Genomic DNA, 21,848 nt, shown 5'->3' on the forward strand with positions numbered 1-21,848 from the left:
GGAATGATCCAAGCTGTCAGACACACAACCGAGGGGGGGAACTGAAAGACTTGGGGATGGTTCTTCTGGAGTGGGAAGACGGAGGGGAGGCTCGACAGGCGTCCCTGCATCCAAAGCAAGAGGAAAAGAACAATCTGTTCTCCGAGTTCTCAGCGGACAGAAAAGAGAGCAAAGCGTTTAAATAGCAGGGACAGTCAGATGTCAGGAGAAGCTTTCGAATAAGGATGGTGCAGCCCTGGAACAGGTCACCAGGAGAACACTACAACCTAAACTAGTTAAAGAGAGATCTTTAGAAATTAAATCAAAAGCGCTGATCCTACCGTGTGTCACTGGGCTAGATTAAGTGACCTCCTGAGATAACATACATTTTATTTTCCATGATACTATAATTAAAAGCCGCATTGATCCTCTGTCTGAGATGCAGCAAAAGGACCAACTTCATTATTTCCTTGCTGCTCTTTAGCGACCAACATGGTAGGTCCTGGACAGACATCTCTTCATGGCCTGTCCTGCCCCAAAGAGCTTCTCTCCTCAAAGAGAGGACTTTCCATGGACATGGCAAAGGCAGATGCTATGGGAAAGGACGAGGCATTGTGACACAGCACAGTTCTTGGCACAGTTGGGAGGCAACCAGTTGCAGAAACTGAACTAATTGCAGACTCTTGGGATTTGTTCATAAGAGAACGAGTGCATTCCCCCTTCTTGTTACTGAGCATCAAGTGCCTGATGAAAGAGGGATTTGGGGACAAGACAATGCGAAGATATCTAGCACAAAATGATTAGCCAGAATGTATTGTTAATAAGCTGCTTATTCATATAATTGGAAATTATTTGCAGCCAGGGTGTCAGTACAGTCTTTCTGCACTGCTCTGATGGAGCGAGGCAGGTAGGTACCGGCCCGGGGGAGAGCACTGTCAGTGCATCTGCTGGCAGTGGGGAGGCAGAGGAACACACTTCACGCTTCTTACTCTCACTGCCTTGAAGGGCAGAGAAGGGCACAGGGAATTCAAGGGGAGGCAGAAGGGAATCTGCCAGGCCCCACTGACTAGGGAGGGACATGATATTCCAGCATTCAAGGAAAGGAATTTTCTGAAAGTTTCTACCACCAAAGCAAGTTTCTTTTCAGATGAAGAAATTCTCTGCACTGCCACAAGAGGAGATGGGCCAGCTCCGGTTCCTATTACCTGGAGATTCTGTCTTCTCCAGGACCAGAAACCAAGTCAGTCTGGGGACAGTTTCCGCTTCAAAAACATGTACAGGGGTGTCATGCAAACAACAGGTCTCCTGGCCCAGCACCACCACCCCCTGAAAGGACCATGCAGTCACTGGCTCAGTGGGCAACTGTCCTGGCAGTGATTCCTCCTCTGCACGAGCAATATTTAATAGAAAACACAACTACTTAAGGACAGGTTAAATCTGTGTGAAGAAAGGAAGGTCTTAAAGCATTTGTTTCATGGCTGTTAAGTGCCTCTTATGAGCTGGTTTTTAAGATGCAGAATGGCAGGTACCGAGGAACATCAGACTAAGTGGCAATGGCAATGGCCAGGTGAGAGCAGCAAAGGGCCTTTGCCATCATGACACCGAGTTCCGCTCTCAGCCACTTCCCCAAACTGTTGCAGAATGTGGTGAAAGATTTCCGCTTGCAGCAAGACCTCTGGGACTGCCTCCAGCAGCGTCACTGGGGCGCAGGAGGGCTCACAAGGCAGAGCTTTCAAAGGGCACCCGTTGGGCAGCCCCAGCAATGCCCCTTGCCTGGGCTTGAGGACAGCCATGGAGCTGAGAGCCCTCCTCCTGCTGCCGCTCTGCTTCCCAGGTAAGAGAAGGGCTGGGCTTGCCTCGGGCTTCCCAGGCACCCAGGGGGAGTGGGACCCCCTTCCCCACCTCCCCCTGCCCAGGGAAATCCACACTGGGGGAAATCCCACGCTGGGGGGGAACCCCACGCCAGCCAGACTCGGCAGGGATCAGAGAATCACAGAATGATAGAATGATAGAGTTATGGAATTATGGAATGGTTTGGGTTGGAAGGGACCCTAAATACCCTCTTGTCCAACCGCCCTGCCAGGGGCAGGGACACCTCCCACCAGACCAGGATGCTCAAAGCCCCATGGGGATGGGGAGGGAAGGGACGGCCCCAGATCCCACCATTGCCCATCCAGCTCCTCCAGGCTCCCAGGACAAACCACCCTGGGGCCACGGAGCTGCATCTCCAGAGCAGCCCCAGCGCCTCCCCCTCTCGCCATTTCCCCTCACACAGCTGGCCCTGCTCGGCTGCTCCCACCACAGCCCTGGGTCAGGACAGAGCTGTCTGGGGGCACCCGCCGGCCTGCCCTGCGTCCCAGCAGAGAGCACAAGGCGTTCAGCGGGGGGTGGCAGGTCGGGGACCCGAGGCAGCCCTGACCCGGCACAGCCCCGCACCCCTGAGGCGCTGGGCACCCTCCGAGGATGCGGCACGGAGGAGCTGCAGGCGGCTGGGGGCAAGCTCAGGCCCAGCCACGGGGTGAGCATCTCCTCCACGGGGCACACACTGCCCTCGCTCCTTCCCTCTGCCCTGTCCCCACATCCCGTACAGACGACACACCGGCTCCCGAGGGGCTGCTGAGCCCCACCACTGCCGGCCCCAGCCGGGGAGGGGTTGCTCTCCCTTTTCCCCACAGCAAGGGGCAGTGACAAGGGGCTGGGCTGCTGGGGCAGCGCCAAACACTGCACCAGGCATGGATCCATTTAGCCTTAACGTCCAACACCTCCAGTACCACACACAGCTCTAGTTGGGGTTAGGGTCCAACACCTCCAGCACCCACACGCCCGTGGGTTTTAAGCCAAAGATACTGGGTTTGAAATCAGAGAACTGGCCCAGCTCAAATCTCAGCACAGCCCATCACAAATCAACAATCCTGTTTCCAAGGGGGGAATTCAGCAGGAGCAATGGATCTGGGCTTTCAGAGCTCCTCCAGCCACAAGTGCCCATGAAGGAAGGGCGGAGGCAGTTTCCCCATGTCCAGGGGGAGGCTGTGGGCAGCCCTGCATCAGCTCCCCTCTCCTCACCACATCTGCCATTTGCAGGTCTACAAACCCAAGTCCCTAAGGCCAAGGAGAGACGACCAGAAGGAAGCAGTCTGTATATCCAGTGTCCTTACACAGAACAGACTGACTACCAGCAGAAGAAAGCCTGGTGCCGAATGAGAGGTGACGAATGTGAGCCTTTAGTGGAAACATCTGGTGGTCCAACACCACACTCACACACAATAGAGGCCACAAAGGGGAAAATTGAAATAGTGGACAACCACTACTATAACCGCGTGACCATCAGCATGACCAACCTCCAGGCAGAGGACTCAGGCACATACTCCTGTGCTTACCGTTCTAGCAATAACAGGTATATTCCCTTCAAGACGATCTCACTGACTGTTTTCAAGGGTGAGTACCTTTTACCTTTTTCCTGACACAAAGTCACATCTTGTCAGAAGCCAACATCATTCCTTCCCACGCTCCGTGTCCCCTCTCCCACACAGCTGAGGACCTTCCCCTGACCCCCACAGCCCCCACCTTCCCCAGCCTCGCTCCCCCCCTTCCCCACTCACACAGGCACGGTGTGACAGAGCCCCACACACCCCCTGGCCCTGCAGCCCCTCGGCTCCCCCTTCTCCTGCCCCACCTCAGCCCTGCCCTGACCGGTTCCACCAACACCAGGGAGTTGCCCAGGGCAGGGTCTGGCCCAGGTGCCCAGCTCAGGCCGGGGGTGGGTGCCCGTGTGCCCCCCGCTCACGGGTCAGTAGCCACATGTGCTGTTTCTCAGAGCTGGACACTCTCTGTGCAGTGTCCCTGCAGTGCCCCGGGGAACAGCACGGGGACAAAGCACTGGTGCCGAAGGGGTCAGACTGGGTGTAAGTTGTGGTGAGCACAGATTACCCTTCAGCCCGCAAAGCACAGTGACCTGCACCGTCCGTCTGGCTCTCCTGTGCTCTCGGGGCTCTGCCACTGGACGGGCCTCGCTCCCCTCCATTTCCCTCTGTCCCTTCCTCTCCCCGTGTCCCTTCCTCTCCCTCTGCCCGAGCGATCGAGACTTTTCTCCAAGCTCCTCACTCACTGCTGGTGGGTAAAGCCTTGGAGCAGGGACTACTTCAGAGCAAACGGCCACCCAGCTGCCAGGGAGAACCTGCCACTCCCTGAGCGATGGCTGAGCCCCACCACTGCCGTCCCCAGCCCGGGGAGGGGTTGCTCTCCCTTTTCCCCACAGCAAGGGGCAGTGACAAGGGGCTGGGCTGCTGGGGCAGCACCAAACATTGGGCCAGGCATGGATCCATTTAGCCTTCACGTCCAACACCTCCAGCACCCACACGCCAGCGGGTTTTAAGCCAAAGATACTGGGTTTGAAATCAGAGAACTGGCCAATTTCAAATCTCAGCACAGCCCATCACAAATCAACAGTCCTGTTTCCAAGTGGGGAATTCAGCAGGAGCAATGGATCTGGGCTTTCAGAGCTCCTCCAGCCACAAGTGCCCATGAAGGAAGGGCGGAGGCAGTTTCCCCATGTCCAGCGGGAGGCTGTGGGCAGCCCTGCATCAGCTCCCCTCTCCTCACCACATCTGCCATTTGCAGGTCTACAAACCCAAGTCCCTAAGGCCAAGGAGAGACGACCAGAAGGAAGCAGTCTGTATATCCAGTGTCCTTACACAGAACAGACTGACTACCAGCAGAAGAAAGCCTGGTGCCGAATGAGAGGTGACGAATGTGAGCCTTTAGTGGAAACATCTGGTGGTCCAACACCACACTCACACACAATAGAGGCCACAAAGGGGAAAATTGAAATAGTGGACAACCACTACTATAACCGCGTGACCATCAGCATGACCAACCTCCAGGCAGAGGACTCAGGCACATACTCCTGTGCTTACCGTTCTAGCAATAACAGGTATATTCCCTTCAAGACGATCTCACTGACTGTTTTCAAGGGTGAGTACCTTTTACCTTTTTCCTGACACAAAGTCACATCTTGTCAGAAGCCAACATCATTCCTTCCCACGCTCCGTGTCCCCTCTCCCACACAGCTGAGGACCTTCCCCTGACCCCCACAGCCCCCACCTTCCCCAGCCTCGCTCCCCCCCTTCCCCACTCACACAGGCACGGTGTGACAGAGCCCCACACACCCCCTGGCCCTGCAGCCCCTCGGCTCCCCCTTCTCCTGCCCCACCTCAGCCCTGCCCTGACCGGTTCCACCAACACCAGGGAGTTGCCCAGGGCAGGGTCTGGCCCAGGTGCCCAGCTCAGGCCGGGGGTGGGTGCCCGTGTGCCCCCCGCTCACGGGTCAGTAGCCACATGTGCTGTTTCTCAGAGCTGGACACTCTCTGTGCAGTGTCCCTGCAGTGCCCCGGGGAACAGCACGGGGACAAAGCACTGGTGCCGAAGGGGTCAGACTGGGTGTAAGTTGTGGTGAGCACAGATTACCCTTCAGCCCGCAAAGCACAGTGACCTGCACCGTCCGTCTGGCTCTCCTGTGCTCTCGGGGCTCTGCCACTGGACGGGCCTCGCTCCCCTCCATTTCCCTCTGTCCCTTCCTCTCCCCGTGTCCCTTCCTCTCCCTCTGCCCGAGCGATCGAGACTTTTCTCCAAGCTCCTCACTCACTGCTGGTGGGTAAAGCCTTGGAGCAGGGACTACTTCAGAGCAAACGGCCACCCAGCTGCCAGGGAGAACCTGCCACTCCCTGAGCGATGGCTGAGCCCCACCACTGCCGTCCCCAGCCCGGGGAGGGGTTGCTCTCCCTTTTCCCCACAGCAAGGGGCAGTGACAAGGGGCTGGGCTGCTGGGGCAGCACCAAACATTGGGCCAGGCATGGATCCATTTAGCCTTCACGTCCAACACCTCCAGCACCCACACGCCAGCGGGTTTTAAGCCAAAGATACTGGGTTTGAAATCAGAGAACTGGCCAATTTCAAATCTCAGCACAGCCCATCACAAATCAACAGTCCTGTTTCCAAGTGGGGAATTCAGCAGGAGCAATGGATCTGGGCTTTCAGAGCTCCTCCAGCCACAAGTGCCCATGAAGGAAGGGCGGAGGCAGTTTCCCCATGTCCAGCGGGAGGCTGTGGGCAGCCCTGCATCAGCTCCCCTCTCCTCACCACATCTGCCATTTGCAGGTCTACAAACCCAAGTCCCTAAGGCCAAGGAGAGACGACCAGAAGGAAGCAGTCTGTATATCCAGTGTCCTTACACAGCACAGACTGGCTACCAGCAGGAGAAAGCGTGGTGCCGCGTGAGAGATGAGGAATGTGAGCCCTTAGTGGAGACAACCAACCCAACACCATCCCCATTCACAAACAAGGCCACAAAGGGGAATGTTACAATAGAGGACGACTGTCTGTACAAGACTGTGTCCATCACCATGACCAACCTCCAGGCACAGGACTCAGGCACATACTCCTGTGCTTACCGTTCCAACAGTAACCAGTACATTCCCCTCAGGACGATCTCACTGATTGTTTTCAAGGGTGAGTAGTCTGGCCCAGGTGCCCTGCTCAGGCCGGGGGTGGGTGCCCGTGTGCCCCCCGCTCACGGGTCAGTGACCACGTGTGCTGTTTTGCAGAGCTGCACAAGCGGGAGTCAGACAGTCTCTCTGTGCAGTGTCCCTACGGCACCCTGGGGGACAGCACGGACACAAAATACCTGTGTCGAAGAGAAGATCAGAATAGGTGTAAGGAAGTGGTGTGGACAAATTACCCTTCAACACGGAGTTATACCCAAGGTCTGGCAGGCAGAACATGGATCCAGGATGACACCCAGAACAAGACTGTCACCATCACCATGCGCAACCTGCAGGCCCAGGACAGCGGTGTGTACCAGTGTGCATTCTATAGAGGCCCTTATCTCACCCCGATAATGGAGTTCAAGCTCTCTGTGTCCAACAGTGAGTACCTACCGGCAGTCAACCATGCCTCTTGGCAGATTGCAGCCTCACCACCCTGCTGCTTCTCCCTCCTCTCCTGTGCCACAGCACCGAGGAGCCCAGCGCTGCCTCCACACAGCTCATGTCTCCCTCTCTGTCTGTCTGTCTGTCCCTCTGGCAGGAGCAGCTTCCCCAGCTCGGCACTCGGCTGGTCCACGCTGGGCGCTGCTGGAGAACCCCCCACGGCCAGGCCTTGCTCTTGCTCTGGCCCCGCAGCTGCCAGCCCTCCCTCCTCCCTTCCAGGCACTACGGGATGAGCCCCTGGAACGTGCCATCCCTGGGGGACCAAAGGAAGGGGGCAGGACCCCACACAATTTGTGACTCATCTCTGCTCAAGTAATCTGGCTCCGGTCCCCTTCTGCTCCCCACGGCCTGGAGCAGTTCTTACAGCTGAGTCCTTCACAGACAATGCTCTTTCCTTACTTTCCTAAGCCTCTCTCTGCTTAAGCACAGCCTTGTCACATGTTTCATTGCCACCTGTAGACCTTTGCCATCGAGCATCTCTGCTTGCACCTATAGCACTTCCTTCAGCCACACGTTGGGTTGGGTACACACAAAGTGGGCCTCCTGCTCAGGTCCTTGCCCCCCCTGTTTTGTTCCTTACCTTGCTTTGCTCGATGACACTGGTCACAGCCTGGGCAGCTTGGCTGTGCTGGCGTCACGGAGGGCATGGATTTATATCCATGTCTTCCCAGTGGCAGGGAAGTTTAGCTGGTAAATGCAAAGCATCCCAGGAGTGATTATTCTTCTCTTCTTGTTTGTGATTGCAGCATTGGCTCAAACAACTGTGTCAGGTACTGCAAGCCCCACTCAAGCAACCCCTTCTGGCAACTCCCCACCACCGAGGTAAGGCCTAAAGAAAGTCTCTTAATTTGAACACAGGGAGGAGTTATTAATGTCTCCTCCACACTACGCTTGTCTTCCCGAGGTAGGCAGGCTCTGGGGATTCTGAGAACTGTCCATATTCATTCCATGAATATTTAACAATGAAATAGTCCTTGCCTGCTTCTTTATCCTTCTGTATACCAGGCTGTTAAACATAAAGGATTTTCTTCCCCTTTGAACATCTGCTGTCATCAACACTACAGCAGCACCTATGAGTACAGTCACACATCAGCTCCAGCTCACCATGCTCAGCAGAACAGAGGAGGAGAAGGCAGTGCCTGCTGCAGAGGGTCACAAACTGTACTCTGATCTTTGAGCAGTGGCTTGTTTTTAAAGCCTGGGCAATAGTTTAGGAAAAGCTCAGAAGGCACAGCCAGGTAGAAAAGCCAACGTAGCATTACTTCTGGAGAACCTCCTCTTTTCAAGTGCATAAAAGCTAGATGCATAAGAGCTACTCTTGTCCCATACTTTGGCCACTGTTTGGTCATGGGCTGGGCCAGCATCACGCTGTGCTACCATCTAACACTGGTAATTGTTTTGCTCTCCTGGTTTCAGCTCAAGTGTGCACACCTTCAGAATCCTCTCTGGGGTCCTGGGCATCCTGTTCATCCTGTCACTTATCAGCTTGATAACACTGTACGTCAGGCAGCGCAAGCAGCTGAAGAGAAGAAGTAAGTAGAGACTGGTGATGCCTCAATGTTCTAGTCTGTGCTAAACAGGGTCTTCTCTGGCTATCGCTTTCCACTCCAGGCAAGCTTGTTCCCAACTCATAGTGCCCTGGAGAAGACAAGGCTGCTGCAGCTTGGGAAGCCTCAAGGCAGGCTTCTCGCTGTGATGTCCTCTCACATAGCTCAAACCATGTGCCTCTAGCCTCTGCACAGGACACCTCCTAACATGTCAGAGGAGAATTAAAGTGAGAGCAGGATGTGCACCAGATGCAGGGTAGATGGCTCCCACTGGCACACCCATCGCTTCTATCACTAGGCAATCCCACAGCCTTCTCCAAAACTGAAGCACAGGCAATGCCCAGGCATTTCATAGATCTCTCTACTTCTAAAACCTCTGATTTTGGCTCATTCCAAAGGTAACAGACAAGCAGAGGACATCTATGACAAACCAGAGGACACAGCACAGGTAAGGAAAATGATAGATTTCCCAAACTGTACCTGCATCCCTTACCAATAGTGTGTGAGGAGCTGACTGACCCATCTGACGAGGACCTAGTGTTCATTTTTGGTTGTGAGCAGGAAGGGAAATTGTATTCAATATCACCAGAGAGAGGAATGTTCCTAGCTGGAGAGAGAGGGGGATAATTAATGTAAGGAAACTCCATGCGGAAAAAAAACAGTGAAGCAAATTCTTATAGTCTTTGAGAAACGTCTCAAAGACTAGAAACCAAGGTTATACAATGAGATTGTAACCTGTACCAAGGAGAGGTGATGAAGGAAAGAGTTTTGTGTTCTTTCACCTCTGTCAGGACCAAAGGTAGGTTTTTACACGGCTTCTCCTTTCCTCCTGGGAAAACCTTGTTCTTTTGAAAACAGCTGTGGCCTGGCACTGAATCATGCTAAAAAGTGTTTTCCCTTTCTTTTCATAGCTTGACAGAACTGAAAGAACAGAAATTCCCAAGAATGACAGCGAAGACCTACAATACGTTACCCTGAACCATAAATCCCAACTCAGCCCTGAGCCTCCTCTCTACTGCAATGTCGAACCAAGTCAGGCTTACAGGAAACCCAAGGATGAAAATGTGGAATATGCTGCTGTTGCACTCAAGTGGTTATCGACAAACGAGAAAGGCTGAAGCACAGAATCCCCAAAGGATCCAGAAATGGGAGAAAAGAACCAGAACAAGAAGTGGGAATGGGGAGTAGAAGGTGTGTGGATGGACACTGGGGAAAGACCTAAGTTTTTACTGCATGTGTATGTTGCCTGTGCATTTTTAGGAACTTCCTCCTATTACAGGCCAGTAGAGAATTTTACCACAAGTGTGCAGATTCTCCCGGGTCAGACAGAGCTGCTGGGTAATTCTCAGGATCTCTTGTGCATCTGCTTTCTTCAGTCCAATTAAAATGCAGACTCTCTTGGAGAGGCATGTGTGGAGGACTGACCTTTTGAAAAAGAGCAATATATTCGTCTGGACATGAATGGGTTTGGTATTTCAACTATGTTCACTGATAGAAACTCTGTCCCACTCCTAAGAGTTCAGCTACTGCAGCCAAGCAAACTGTGCTGTAGGGATAAAACTCTAACCTTGCCGTGAGCGGGTCCATTTGCCATGTAACGGGGGGGGAAACACACACTGGATTGTAAGAATAAGCAGAACCAGCACCTGCCTGAAGGCAAATAGCTTGAGGGTGTGTTGCAACACAGTGACACAATGCATTGCAAACTTTGCAAACTGAGCATTGTGCTGTATGAATCTGAGCACCAGAAGGTCTTGCAGCTACAAAACAACAATGGTGTATGTAAGTAATACATACTCCTGAGACATAATGCAAATTCCCCTATAACTTAATTTCTCAGTCTGCTTGGGTAAGGAGTAAGATCGTGAGAGGCTTTCAAACTAAAGCTAAATGTTGAGCTTTAGATCAAGAAACAGAGTGTTCACGCTGGAGTTTGGGGGTAGGAGGGAATGAAGGTGATGACATTACTGTGTACCAGTGTCCCTTTACAGAGCGCAGGGGTTGTGGGATGGATTCAGTGTGGCTGTTATGGATTACACTACTGAGAGTCTCCAGCACTGTACCCTCTAGACAACTTAATTCTGTCCGAGCTTGAGGACTCATTTGCTCTCAGGGTCATCCAGTCACATCATATTTATGCAGTCTTTGAGACCTGTACACTGAAAACAGAATGAAGCAGCAGCTGAAATCTGAAGTTACTGGCATGGCTTCCCATGGGTGCAAACTGCCCCACCCTTTCACCACCTCCTAATCAAAAGCCATTACTTTGTTCAACAAAACTTTGTTCTGGCTGCCCGGCTGCCTTACACCCTCTGCTCCCCAAGAACACACAAACTGGCTGCTTAAACAAGAGAGTGTGGAACCAAGACAAGCAGGAAGAACCAAACCCAAGTATTTCTGTAGAAAGGACCATAAAACCCCTCCAGTGCCACCCCCTGCCCTGGAAGGGTCTCTAAAGTCTCCCCGGAGCCTTCTCTTCTCCAGGCTGAACCCCCCCCTACTCTCTCAGCCTGTCCTCACAGCAGAGGGGCTCCAGCCCTCCCAGCATTTCCATGGCCTCACTCCAACAGCTCCATGTCCTTCTGCTGTTGGTGGCCCCAGAGCTGGAGGCAGCACTGCAGGGGGGTCTTCCCAGAGTGGAGCTGAGGGGCAGAATCACTCCCCTTGCCCTGCTGGCCACGGGGCTGGGGATGCAGCCCAGGATGATGGTGGCTTTCTGGGCTGCCAGCACACGTTGCTGGGCTCCGTTGAGCTCCACCAACACCCCCAAGTCCTTCTCCCCAGGGCTGCTCTCAAGCCATTCTCTGCCAAACCTGGGTTTGTGCTCAGGATTGCTCTTTTCCATGTGCAGGACCTTGCACTTGGATGACTTGAATGTAACGAGCTTCGCATGAGCCCACCTGTCAAGCCTGTCCAGGTCCCTCCAGATGGCATCCCTTCTCTGCAGTGTGTCGATCACACCACACAGCTTGGTGTCGTCAACAAACTTGCTGAGGGTGCACTCAGTCCCACAGCCCGTGGCACCGACAAAGATGTTACACGTAGAAAGCACACTGTCGTGGTTTCTTCTGAAGTCACAGGAGACCACAAATGTGTGCGCAGTTTCACGGGAGAGCTCACCAGGGCCTTGTAAAGTGATACCATTACTTCCTTATCTCTGCTGGAAATACTCCAGATTACGCATCTGCTGCCTTTATTTAGCAGTCATGTGGTGAGCAATATGAAATGAGTTTGCTGGGGCTCAGCTCAATTTCTCAAAAAGACCAAAAACCCCTGCACTTTATTAGGCTGCCCCAAGCTCTGCAGAGAGGTGGCAAATGAAAGGGGCCTGAACCACCCCCTGTTCACAAGCCAGTCACATCCAATAGGCTCATCCTGCTATGGCTGCAGCAGAGAAGCTGATCTCCTTTTTGGGATTTTCGTAGTTGATGTGTTCAACTTGAAATGAAAGAAAGGAAAAAAATGGTTCTGGAAATGGTTCATTCTGCCTAAGATTCCCCTATTTGCTACTCATCCAGTCAGTTATACTGGGTGAAACTGTGGAAAGAATAATAGTAGAAAACAACTGAGTTCAAGAGAGACATTTTCAGGGAGACAGATGCTTCTGATCAAAAAGAAACCAAATTCCTGCTCACTGGAGCAAGAATGAACCAAACCTGCAATCAGTAAGTCTCACAGAGAATTTTTTTGATAATGCAAGGTACCATTTTCTTAAACACTAATTAGAGGAAACAAAAAGGCAGCACATTTATGAATGGATAAACCTGCAGGTTTATCTGCCTGTTAAGCAGATAAGCACATGTGTTAAGAAGCCAGGGTCTACTTGGAACATCTCGGAGTAAATAAATTCAAAAAAGAAAAACCAGTAACCCGTCCACAGCATACCAGTTTGCTAATGCTAAAGGGAACTCCTTTAACTGCAGTTCAGAACTACTGCATCAGTATGGCACTGATGGGCTCTGAATCAAGCCCCGGTCCTTGCTCTTACGTCCTTTCTGCTAGGTACAAAATAAAGATACCTGTTTTCCTCATCTAAAGTACGTCACAGCATCACCCAGCTCAGTGTCCTTGTCTTCCTGTCTTCAGTTACATGTCAGAGGAATGCTTCATGTGCAGGCTCTTCTATATCTTCTTTCCTCTGAAAATAACCCGTAAAATTTTGTCCTTGCCCACCTTTCACCCCCATGATGCTGAGAGACCTACCTACAGACTCTTGATGAGAGCTGCCCTTTCCCTTTTGGCTTTGCAGAAATTCAGCCCATGCAAAGCTTGGCTGTGAAGCCTGCTCTGCTGGACAGGCACCTCTGCTGAGCTGAGCGGGACTCCAGTACCATGGTTTCAGGCCATCACATGATGCTCTCTTTCGGGCTGTCTAGACTAAAATGCAGCTGTGAGTGGGCAATGCTGATGCCTGAATTTTCAGCCCACGAGAGAGATGCCCGTCCCTGGTGAGTTGCTCAATACGCAGGATGGAAAAGATGCCAAGTTCCTCTGCTCATTCCTTCCGGCAGAGCAAGGAGGGGGGAAAAGCAAACTGCTCTTGGGCAAGAGCCCTTTTCAATTTTCTCCAGACTCTTCTCTTGTCCCCTTCTCTGCTCAGCTGACATGGAGAAGCTCATGCACCTCATCTTCTTCGTCTTCTTATCAGGTAAGAAACGTACGTGGCCTTGGGTTTCAGTTAATAGACAGGGTAAAGCATTGGTGCAAAACTTAGTTTCTATCTGCACCTGGTTTGAGATAACTGATAACGCTACAGTAAAAGACTGCACAGGTCAGACTGCACAGCTTTTTCTGGATGCAAAGGCATCTTCGTTGTAGCATGCAGTTCTCGGGAAGACCAATACAAACAGTTATTATGGATAAAGAGCCTTACTGTCCAGCTATATGCTGCAAGGTCCGATGCAATGCAAGCAGAGGGAACCTGGAGCATTGCAGTGTGCTCTGCACTCTGTCCTTCCTCCCCAGTCATATTGCAGGGATGTCAGGCTCCTGCCCAGGAGTTTGTTCTTTTCCCTTAATTTAACAAAGGGCCAGCGGTGATCCAAGTGCTCAGCTTTTCTCATAGGGATCCTTTTGAGTCAGAACAGGAAACCCTGCTGACAGAAGTCTTCTTGTGCCTTTCCAGAGTGAAATAGGCAATTGCAAAATCCTATTTGTTTGTATTTGTGGGCTTTGAATGTAAATTGCAGCAGCTAGGGTTCAAGAGGAGGAAGATAAAACTCAAGGAAGGGGACATCTCTCAACTCTTGGGCATTTGACTATTTTCAGCTTGGAAAGCAACGTTTATCTGAGATGAGAAAGAAGGCACAGGACCCAGCTGGGCAGCCTTCTCTCTCCAGCCACACTTTGGAGATCCAAATCTTGCAGCCGTGCATAAAAAGACGACAGATTCAGGCTTTGGGAGCACAGAAGCCTGTCCCCAAAATCAGAATGAGTTTGGAAAAAAGTCCACTATACTTTTTTCAGTAACACACAACAAGGGGGGATGAACACAAATAGTAAATGATCTGTCAGCAGAATTGGTCGAAAAGATAACGACACAACGTTTTCCACAGGGGCACCAGCAAATCTTTAAATGCCATGATCTGGGATTTTTTGCACTGCTGTTTCAGTGCCGTTTCAAAACCAAACCAAATAAAACCAAAAACCAAAACCCTGGGGCCCTTCCAGGAACTGAAGGGGCAGAACTGGGGGCGAGGAGGAGTCCACAAGAAAAATAGGAGAGGGAATTAAAATGTTTAGAGGGATTGCATGGAACTGGACTGGAGATGCAGTGAGGTAAGACTTAACTGGAACAACAGAGTGAAGCTACATATGGGGATAAAGACCTGTAGGTGTTGGATACTTGGAGAGCACAGACCCATTTTTATGCTGCCTCCTACTCAAACCTGAAAGAGCTTCAGATTTTTTAGTTTACAATCCATTGGAATGGTTGAAATTATTATAAGAAGTGTTATTAAAAGGCTCAGCCATCACAAAGTCCTCATAAGAGTCTGCTTTTTAATTTAATTCTGTTTCATCGTTATTTATTGCTTCACAGAAGGCGCTAACCTCAATTTTTTCACTAGAAATAGAGATTTTCACAAATATCACACCCCACTGCACTTCCCTCTGGAAGTATTAATAGCTCAGACTGTCCCTTCTACCTTTGCCATAAAGAGGAATAGAAATTAGAAATAAGGAACTAATGCAACGAAAAAAGCCAAGCACCCAAAGACCAGTTATCAACATGCTTAAAATTAGTAAGATATTAAAAGATATTAATGAAGCTGATGTCTCCTCCTTCTCTGAGTCCTCCCCCCGGCTCCCCCAAGAATAGATGCCTGGCAAGAGCCAAATAACCACCAGTCAGAGGGATAGCTACAGATATATTTCAAGAATGTCCGAACCAAGACTCTAAATCTGAGCACACTGTATCTTTCACGGGGGAAGCAGACAGGTAACAGCCCTAGAGCTGGCAGCAGCCATCACTAGAGTTGTAAAAGAGGAAAATGACGTTTAGCATAAACATAGTGGTAAGGGACAGAAATGAAATAGTTTTGGCTCAGCACTTCCTCTTCTCTCCTAGCACCCTGTGCTGCAGAGAACGTCACTGTGGTGTATGGGATAGAGGGGGGCACCATTTCTGTCAACTGCACCTACAACCCCTGGCAGCAGCGGTGGAGAGAAAAGAGCTGGTGCAGGCTGATCAACAAGACCAGCTGCCAACACGTGGTGAGTGCCCGACGCTTCTGGCTGCCGTTCCTAAAGAACAGGAATGGCACCACCTCCATCAGTGACAATGTCCACGAAGGGGTCCTGACAGTGACCATGAAGCGACTCAAGAAGGAGGACGCGGGGCTGTACCAGTGTAAAAGTGACTACCTGGGGGAAACAAAGAGCTTAAGGAAGGTCCAAGTGGAAGTGCTGACAGGTACGTCCTGGGGCTCTGAGTTTCAGGAGTTCCTGAGCTCCTACTTACATTTCATGTGTGTCTGCAGCTGCCAAGGCTGCACTTTAGTAAACACCTACTTTTGTCTTACTCTAAGGAGGTAGTGTTTCATTGCCTCTTTTTAGTTCCCGTTTTACAGCAACATGACCTCACTGTTACAGGACATCTAACACGTCATCCTGTTATTGCTACGCAGATGATTAATCTTTTAGCACACAGCCCAGTGCCCAATCTCACCCCGGTTATCTATGCCTAGCTGGGGCACTGGTGTTGGTGAGACCAATGAATATCATCCAGAAACATCTGCAGAATAAACTATTCTGTTTCTATCATCAGCTGTCCTGGAGACCCAAATGCCAGAGGAGCCGAGGGCTGTGCAGGGCATCTCCAGGTAAGCCACAGAACTCCTCCACTGTGATCTCTAGTCTTTTTAGGACTAAACCAGATTAGCATCAGCAACCCCATCTGAAACGGACAGGAACACCACAGGCGTATTCTCCACCTCTTCTAATCCATGACAATTCTCAGAGCTGCTGTGTGGTTTCTAAACAGCAGCTTTGCCTCAATCCAGAAAATTCACTGCTTCAGTTCCAAGCAAAGTAACTCCAGCAGATCATAATTTATCCATATGTGAGGTCTTGCAGTTAAAACCCATTATAGCTGTTCTAATCTCCCAGGCTGTTAAGCACAGGCAGGGTCTGCCTGTTGCAGGCAACGTTACCATGTTCACACTGTATACTAGAAGAGTTTTGTTAAAAGTTGAACCATCTCCTTCATGGCTAAGCTTTATTGTATTTATGATTTCCCATAGCATCCCTCCTGAAGCTGATTTCACTGTCCTCTATATCATTGCTGGATTCCTGGTTACTAAATTTGTGGTGGCTGTGCTGATCTTTATCATTGGCATGAGCAGGAAGAACAGAGAAACAGAGCAGAACCCAAATGAGCACCAAGTCCTCCCTTTCGCTGGTAACCTTGCACATGGTGGCATGAGCCCCTCCTGGGACAGCACTGCTTAGAGCTAAACCAAAGGGAATCCCCAGGGAAATGAACACGAAGCATCCACAGGCAAAGCTTCACCACCTGCCGTTAAAAAAAGATTATCTACTAAACACAGGCATCAATGAACCCATCACTCCATCTAGAGAGGGAACGTCACCAGCTACCACCTCTTCTCATTGGTGCTGACCAACCTTTTCCAACACAACTGAACTGAGAAGATGCTGCCAGTAATACCTGAAACTAATGGAAGAGGATGGGATTGGGGGCTGGGGGAAAGGAAGAAAACTAAATCTTTCTGTTAGGAGATCCAGCACAGACTTATCTATGTGCGGAGATGCTTCCCCAGGCATGTACAGGTGAGAGCCCTGCTCAGTTTCCCTCTGGCTCATTGCTAGGCCAGAAAAAAAACTTCGCTGCTCTGTACAGCTACTGGCAAATTCTGTGTTATAAATAAAACTACAGACACACCAGTGAACACAAGCAGAAATTCAGGTAACACATCTCAACCACCATATCTTGAGCAACTCACAAACACAGACACCAAATGGAAAGACATGGTTCTGTCTCAAATCTCCACGAAACTTCTCCTGATTCATTGAAGATCAGTGTTAAAGAACTTTTGTCAAGGTCTCCCATGTGACTCAAATGCTTCCCCCAAAAGCATGGAATATAACCAGAACTAGATGGTTTGTATTGAAAGCTAGTAGTATTTGTCTAGAAATCAGCTTTTTAACTGGGACTCCACTCTCTAAAGACTGAAGTTTTGACACACCTTTGGCAATGCAATGCTCTGCTGTCATCTCCAGTCACTGCCACCATTCAGGTAACACATCTCAACCACCATATCTTGAGCAACTCACAAACACAGACACCAAATGGAAAGACATGGTTCTGTCTCAAATCTCCACGAAACTTCTCCTGATTCATTGAAGATCAGTGTTAAAGAACTTTTGTCAAGGTCTCCCATGTGACTCAAATGCTTCCCCCAAAAGCATGGAATATAACCAGAACTAGATGGTTTGTATTGAAAGCTAGTAGTATTTGTCTAGAAATCAGCTTTTTAACTGGGACTCCACTCTCTAAAGACTGAAGTTTTGACACACCTTTGGCAATGCAATGCTCTGCTGTCATCTCCAGTCACTGCCAGCAGCTGCACCACACCACCAGGCAGTTATTCCAGATAGGCATCCCCAGTATCACACCACCAGGGTCTGAACTAAGACCCATCAACTTCATGTCATCTCGGAGCAGTGCCAGGTGAGACATTATGTCTTTCCATGGTGAGGAAGACTAGCTCCCCAAAATTGCCTTGGACAGTGTGGATCCTCGGTGAACAGTCACTGTGGAAAGGCATAAGGGACTTGAGAACCTAACAGAAAGGAACGTGAAGTCTACGTGCAGCTCTGAACTTGCTTCCTCATTTCTCAAATGATTTTGCAAACAAAGAATGAACTGCCTCTGTATTTCTCCCTGTGTTTTTTCTGCCCTCTCAAGAGGATGTTACCAACATGTGATCATTATTCATCAATCCCCAAAGTGAAGCTGGATTTAGCTCTCCCAGGAAGACCCCAAACCTAAGGGCATTCACACTTCTTTTCCTTATACTGCCTGCAAAGCTAAATAAAATCAAACGTTATCTCACTTCGTGTGGATTCATGATAAAGAGCTGCCATACACCACATCACAATACGTCACCCAATACATCACTGTCTTTATAACGTACAGAACTGTTCTGGGCCAGCTGGGCAGACTGGCACATCCAGCCAGCTCCATTTAGCACCACGCAGAAACAGCAGCTCAGATCCCAAACCCACATCAGGTAGTGCATGGCTGTGCTCTGTCTAAACTGACTTCCTCTATTTGCAGAAAGCAATTTAGCCCATACACAGTCGCAGCCCATACACCACTGCAGGTGCACTGACACAAACCCAGCTTCAGTATTTCCCGTGCTGCCCTGCTAGATGTGCTATAAAACAAGGGAATCACAGCTCTAACTGGGAGATAAGGCTCCTAGTTCCAGCTCCAACCTGTTGTGAGAGCCCAGGCAGAGCCATCACTGCCTCTGTGCTGGTGCAGGGATGGTTCTCCACCACTGGCTTTGGGAACAAGGGATATAAAACTTGCATATAAGTGCAAAGTCAGCTGTGCTCCTTTGTTGGGTGAGATGAACACCACTGGGCAGATTGCTTTCCCCTGTCTTTTCTCCCTCTAATGAATCACCACTTGATTGTCTTTAGGACTTGTAAGGCTGTTTGCAAAAAGAAGGGACTCCCTCTCCCTCCACTGCTCCTATTCTGTGACGGGCAAATCAGGAAACTTCAGCATTTAACTTGGTACAAAGTGGTGTCCCAAATTAGATGTCGACCTGTTATCAGAGGGAACTCTGATCAAAGTATAGTTAAAGTAGGAAGGACTGAAATGATGAATGACTTCACACGAAGAATAATTAGAGTGTGGCTGAAAAAGCTTTGACTTAATGACTCAGGAGACTATCATCTTGAGAGCCATTTCCAGGGGAGAAACAAACTACTCAGTAGGATCATGCTGAAACTTTTGGGTGAGTTAATCAAAGAATTAATGATTTTCTGAAAGTCAGCAATTTCTTACCACTTGACAAGAAAGATTACAGGTCAATGTTAAAGAGCTCTCTTCTGAGCCTAGAAATTTCCTGAGACACAGATAATTCCTGAATTTCCTTTTTTTAAACAGATTTTTGATACATACTAATGGTATAAACAAATTGCAGGGGGAGTCTGGATTGACTTCATTGACTAATGAGATTTTACATTTACACCAGCAGATGAAACAGGCTCCAAGCAATCGGAATCTTTGCCTGGATTTCTACCTGAGTTCATCTCTTTGCCACTGCTCATTAATAAACTTCTTTGTGTGTTTTAACACTTGACTTCCTTTTTTGCTTTTAGCCGGCGTGGGAGGCAGAAGAACAGAAGATACTTAGTGGAAGCTGTTCTTTGATTTTTCTGATGTGACTGAATTACCTGAGTGTGGAGGCGAATCACATGACACACCTTGTTTCTAAGATGTTTCCTTTCTAACAGCATTCAAATAAGCAACTCAGTTTTCAGACCATTCTCCAAAGCCGTATAAATGTTCATGGCTAGCCTATACCTTCCACAAAACTCTCCTCCTTCAGGAGCTGTCCTTTCCCTTTGATCTGTCACAGGACCCAAACTTATAATGAAAGCAGGAACCAAATCTCATTTGTCCCTCTGCATATGATAAAAACATCAAATAAGTAGGTTTTCCAAGGCATCACGCAATCAAGTATCAAATATTTTGCAAGAATGAGAAAAACACCAGAGGATCGCAATCCAAAAATAAATATAAGAAAAATAAGAAAAATAAATATAATAACAAATACATAATGTTGATAATTAACTGGCCTTGAATCTTCAGTAACATCACCAAAGGTGCTCATCAAAGGCAAACTCTGCTAGTTACAATTGCCCTAAATGTTTAGCATGTTAACTGTTCCTGCACCTTTCCACCTACTCCCTTTAATCTAAGGAAGTAGAGGTTTGTGTAAGAGAAGTTTTCTAAACTTCTCCGAGCTCCCATGCATCCCCTTCCCTCTTCCCCAGTTCCGTGATACGAGGAGAAAATATTTCTGGTTGTAGATGAACTAAGACCAATATTCAGAAGTAAAAAATGCTGAATTTCTTTTTAACTTCTCATTCTCTGTGGCTTCTCGGAAGGACGGAAGAAACAAAGTGAGGAGAATGTCAGATGGGGAACTGAATGATAGTGCAATATATGTAGTCATAAGGCACCAACCTCAGATGAAGCCTAAAGATGTTACAGATAACTTCTGGTGAAGGCTGCATGTTGCTTTCTTCCCCACAGTCAAGAACCACCACGCAATTTCCTCAGGGGCTGTGGAATATGCTGCTGTTATCTTCAGAGCCACAACTCCACATTCTGCAACTGAAAAAAACAGGTTCACTTAAACAAAGTAGCACAAACCCTTGGGCTTATTCAGAGAATTTTGCTGAACTGCACTTAGAAACAATCCCTTTGTAACCCATTGCTGCAGTTGGACACGTATGGGGTGGGAGGCAGAAAGCAACTGAAAGGGTGAGACACACGATGCACAATCCTTCCCTGAAAAAAATAACGGCACTTTTTTCTAATAGTACAACATCACAATTCAGCTATTGGTAAGCAAATCTAGTGAAGGCTATGGTATATTCGCTTTTTCCAAACTGCTTTATTTTTTAAATGACTGGCAACTATAAACCCAAATAAAGGAAATTGGTTCTCTCTGGTAGCAACTGATACTGTGCCACAGCCAAGGAAGGGCTGTGAGATACCGGAACACAATGCTTCCTTTTAGACTTTCTTCAACAGCTCACTTTAATACTCACATAGGGAATGTTATATATTGCCCACCCTGATAGGATCTAAGTCAGCAAAGCAGTAAAGAATCTGCTTTATGTTAAACATAGCAGTTGTTTCACAGACTTCAGAGAGACAAGTCACGCGCTTGACACGTTTTAGTAAACAAGGGGTTTGTTGAAAAATACTTGTCTACCTTATAGTATAAAATGTCTTCAGCTTGAACAGGTGGGTGTAAAATGTAAACCCAACGTTATTTATTTATTTATTTTTACAAAGAAATAACTTTGTATTTTCTTGCCTTTGGTGCTTCTTTACTAATGCCACATTCATGCTACACATCAAAGTGCTTTCGAGTAGCAGTTTCACAAATTGGCTAAAAATTTGCCATATGTCTAAGCAGCCAGGGAGATTTGAGCAAAAGACAGAGATGAAAAGGATCATCAAGTTCTGCTCCATGTTTTGAAAGACCCACAGAAAGCAAAATGAGAAAGTAAACTGAATTTTGGATATACTACAAACTACAGAGACCACACCAAGCTTTCTTCAGGACCTCCTCTGACTGGGAGGGTTCCGCAGCACGTATCAACAGTGCCGGAGTTAGGAAGGCAGATCCTGTACATTCAGAAGAGGGGAAAAAAGGCATCTTCAGAAGATATTTTAAAACCAGGAGGACTTAACTGGATGCCCTGGACTGCCTGTTGCAGGAACATCTCTTCTGTCTCACCCGTGGGGACACCATACCCCTAATTCAGACACTTAACATAAACAGTAGGTTTATGCCCCATTATAACTGGCATTAGAAGTACACACCAATCTACTACTGGAGCTCTGGGACCACTCCAGTGTCGCTAAAAACATCTCACTCCATACTTCCAAGCTGTTTTACAGATAATGTGAAGATACCACTCACAGCTGGTTCACTTGCAAAACACCATTAATGCACCCGCTGCAGAAGAAACACACACAATTGCCTTTTTTGTTGTGTTTGTTGCCAGCTGGTGATATTCAGGTGTGCTTCCAACCTCTGCTAATAGAGAGGTGCTTTTG

At 49.0% G+C, this 21,848-nt stretch overlaps 2 protein-coding genes across 6 annotated transcripts; both read left to right on the top strand.

Moving 5' to 3' along the window:
* Nucleotides 1-1,692: 1,692 nt before the first annotated feature.
* Nucleotides 1,693-9,953, top strand: LOC106894822. Of its 4 annotated transcripts, none has more exons than XM_014953763.1 (9): nt 1,693-1,813; nt 3,061-3,414; nt 4,597-4,950; nt 6,133-6,483; nt 6,579-6,899; nt 7,709-7,784; nt 8,379-8,494; nt 8,908-8,957; nt 9,421-9,953. In XM_014953763.1, the coding sequence occupies exons 1-9, from the start codon at nt 1,771-1,773 to the stop codon at nt 9,625-9,627; spliced, it is 1,872 nt and encodes a 623-aa protein (XP_014809249.1). In that variant the 5' UTR covers nt 1,693-1,770; the 3' UTR covers nt 9,628-9,953. The 4 variants fall into 4 exon arrangements, with proteins under 4 accessions (XP_014809249.1, XP_014809250.1, XP_014809252.1 ...); XM_014953764.1 differs by having other exon boundaries at nt 6,579-6,824; XM_014953766.1 differs by lacking the exon at nt 8,908-8,957 and having other exon boundaries at nt 9,421-9,559.
* A 3,074-nt stretch (nt 9,954-13,027) lies between these two features.
* On the top strand, nt 13,028-18,068 carry LOC106894823 (triggering receptor expressed on myeloid cells 2-like). 2 transcript variants are annotated; one of them, XR_001413315.1, is made up of 5 exons: nt 13,028-13,157; nt 15,078-15,422; nt 15,777-15,831; nt 16,252-16,934; nt 17,266-18,068. XR_001413315.1 is itself a non-coding variant. In XM_014953768.1 (4 exons), the coding sequence occupies exons 1-4, from the start codon at nt 13,115-13,117 to the stop codon at nt 16,457-16,459; spliced, it is 651 nt and encodes a 216-aa protein (XP_014809254.1). In that variant the 5' UTR covers nt 13,028-13,114; the 3' UTR covers nt 16,460-17,250. The 2 variants fall into 2 exon arrangements, 1 of the variants encoding a protein (XP_014809254.1); XM_014953768.1 differs by lacking the exon at nt 17,266-18,068 and having other exon boundaries at nt 16,252-17,250.
* The last annotated feature ends 3,780 nt before the right edge of the window (nt 18,069-21,848 follow it).

The sequence above is a fragment of the Calidris pugnax genome, unplaced genomic scaffold (genome assembly GCF_001431845.1).
Source record: "Calidris pugnax isolate Ruff unplaced genomic scaffold, ASM143184v1 scaffold245, whole genome shotgun sequence".
NCBI classification, from domain to species: Eukaryota; Metazoa; Chordata; class Aves; order Charadriiformes; family Scolopacidae; genus Calidris; species Calidris pugnax.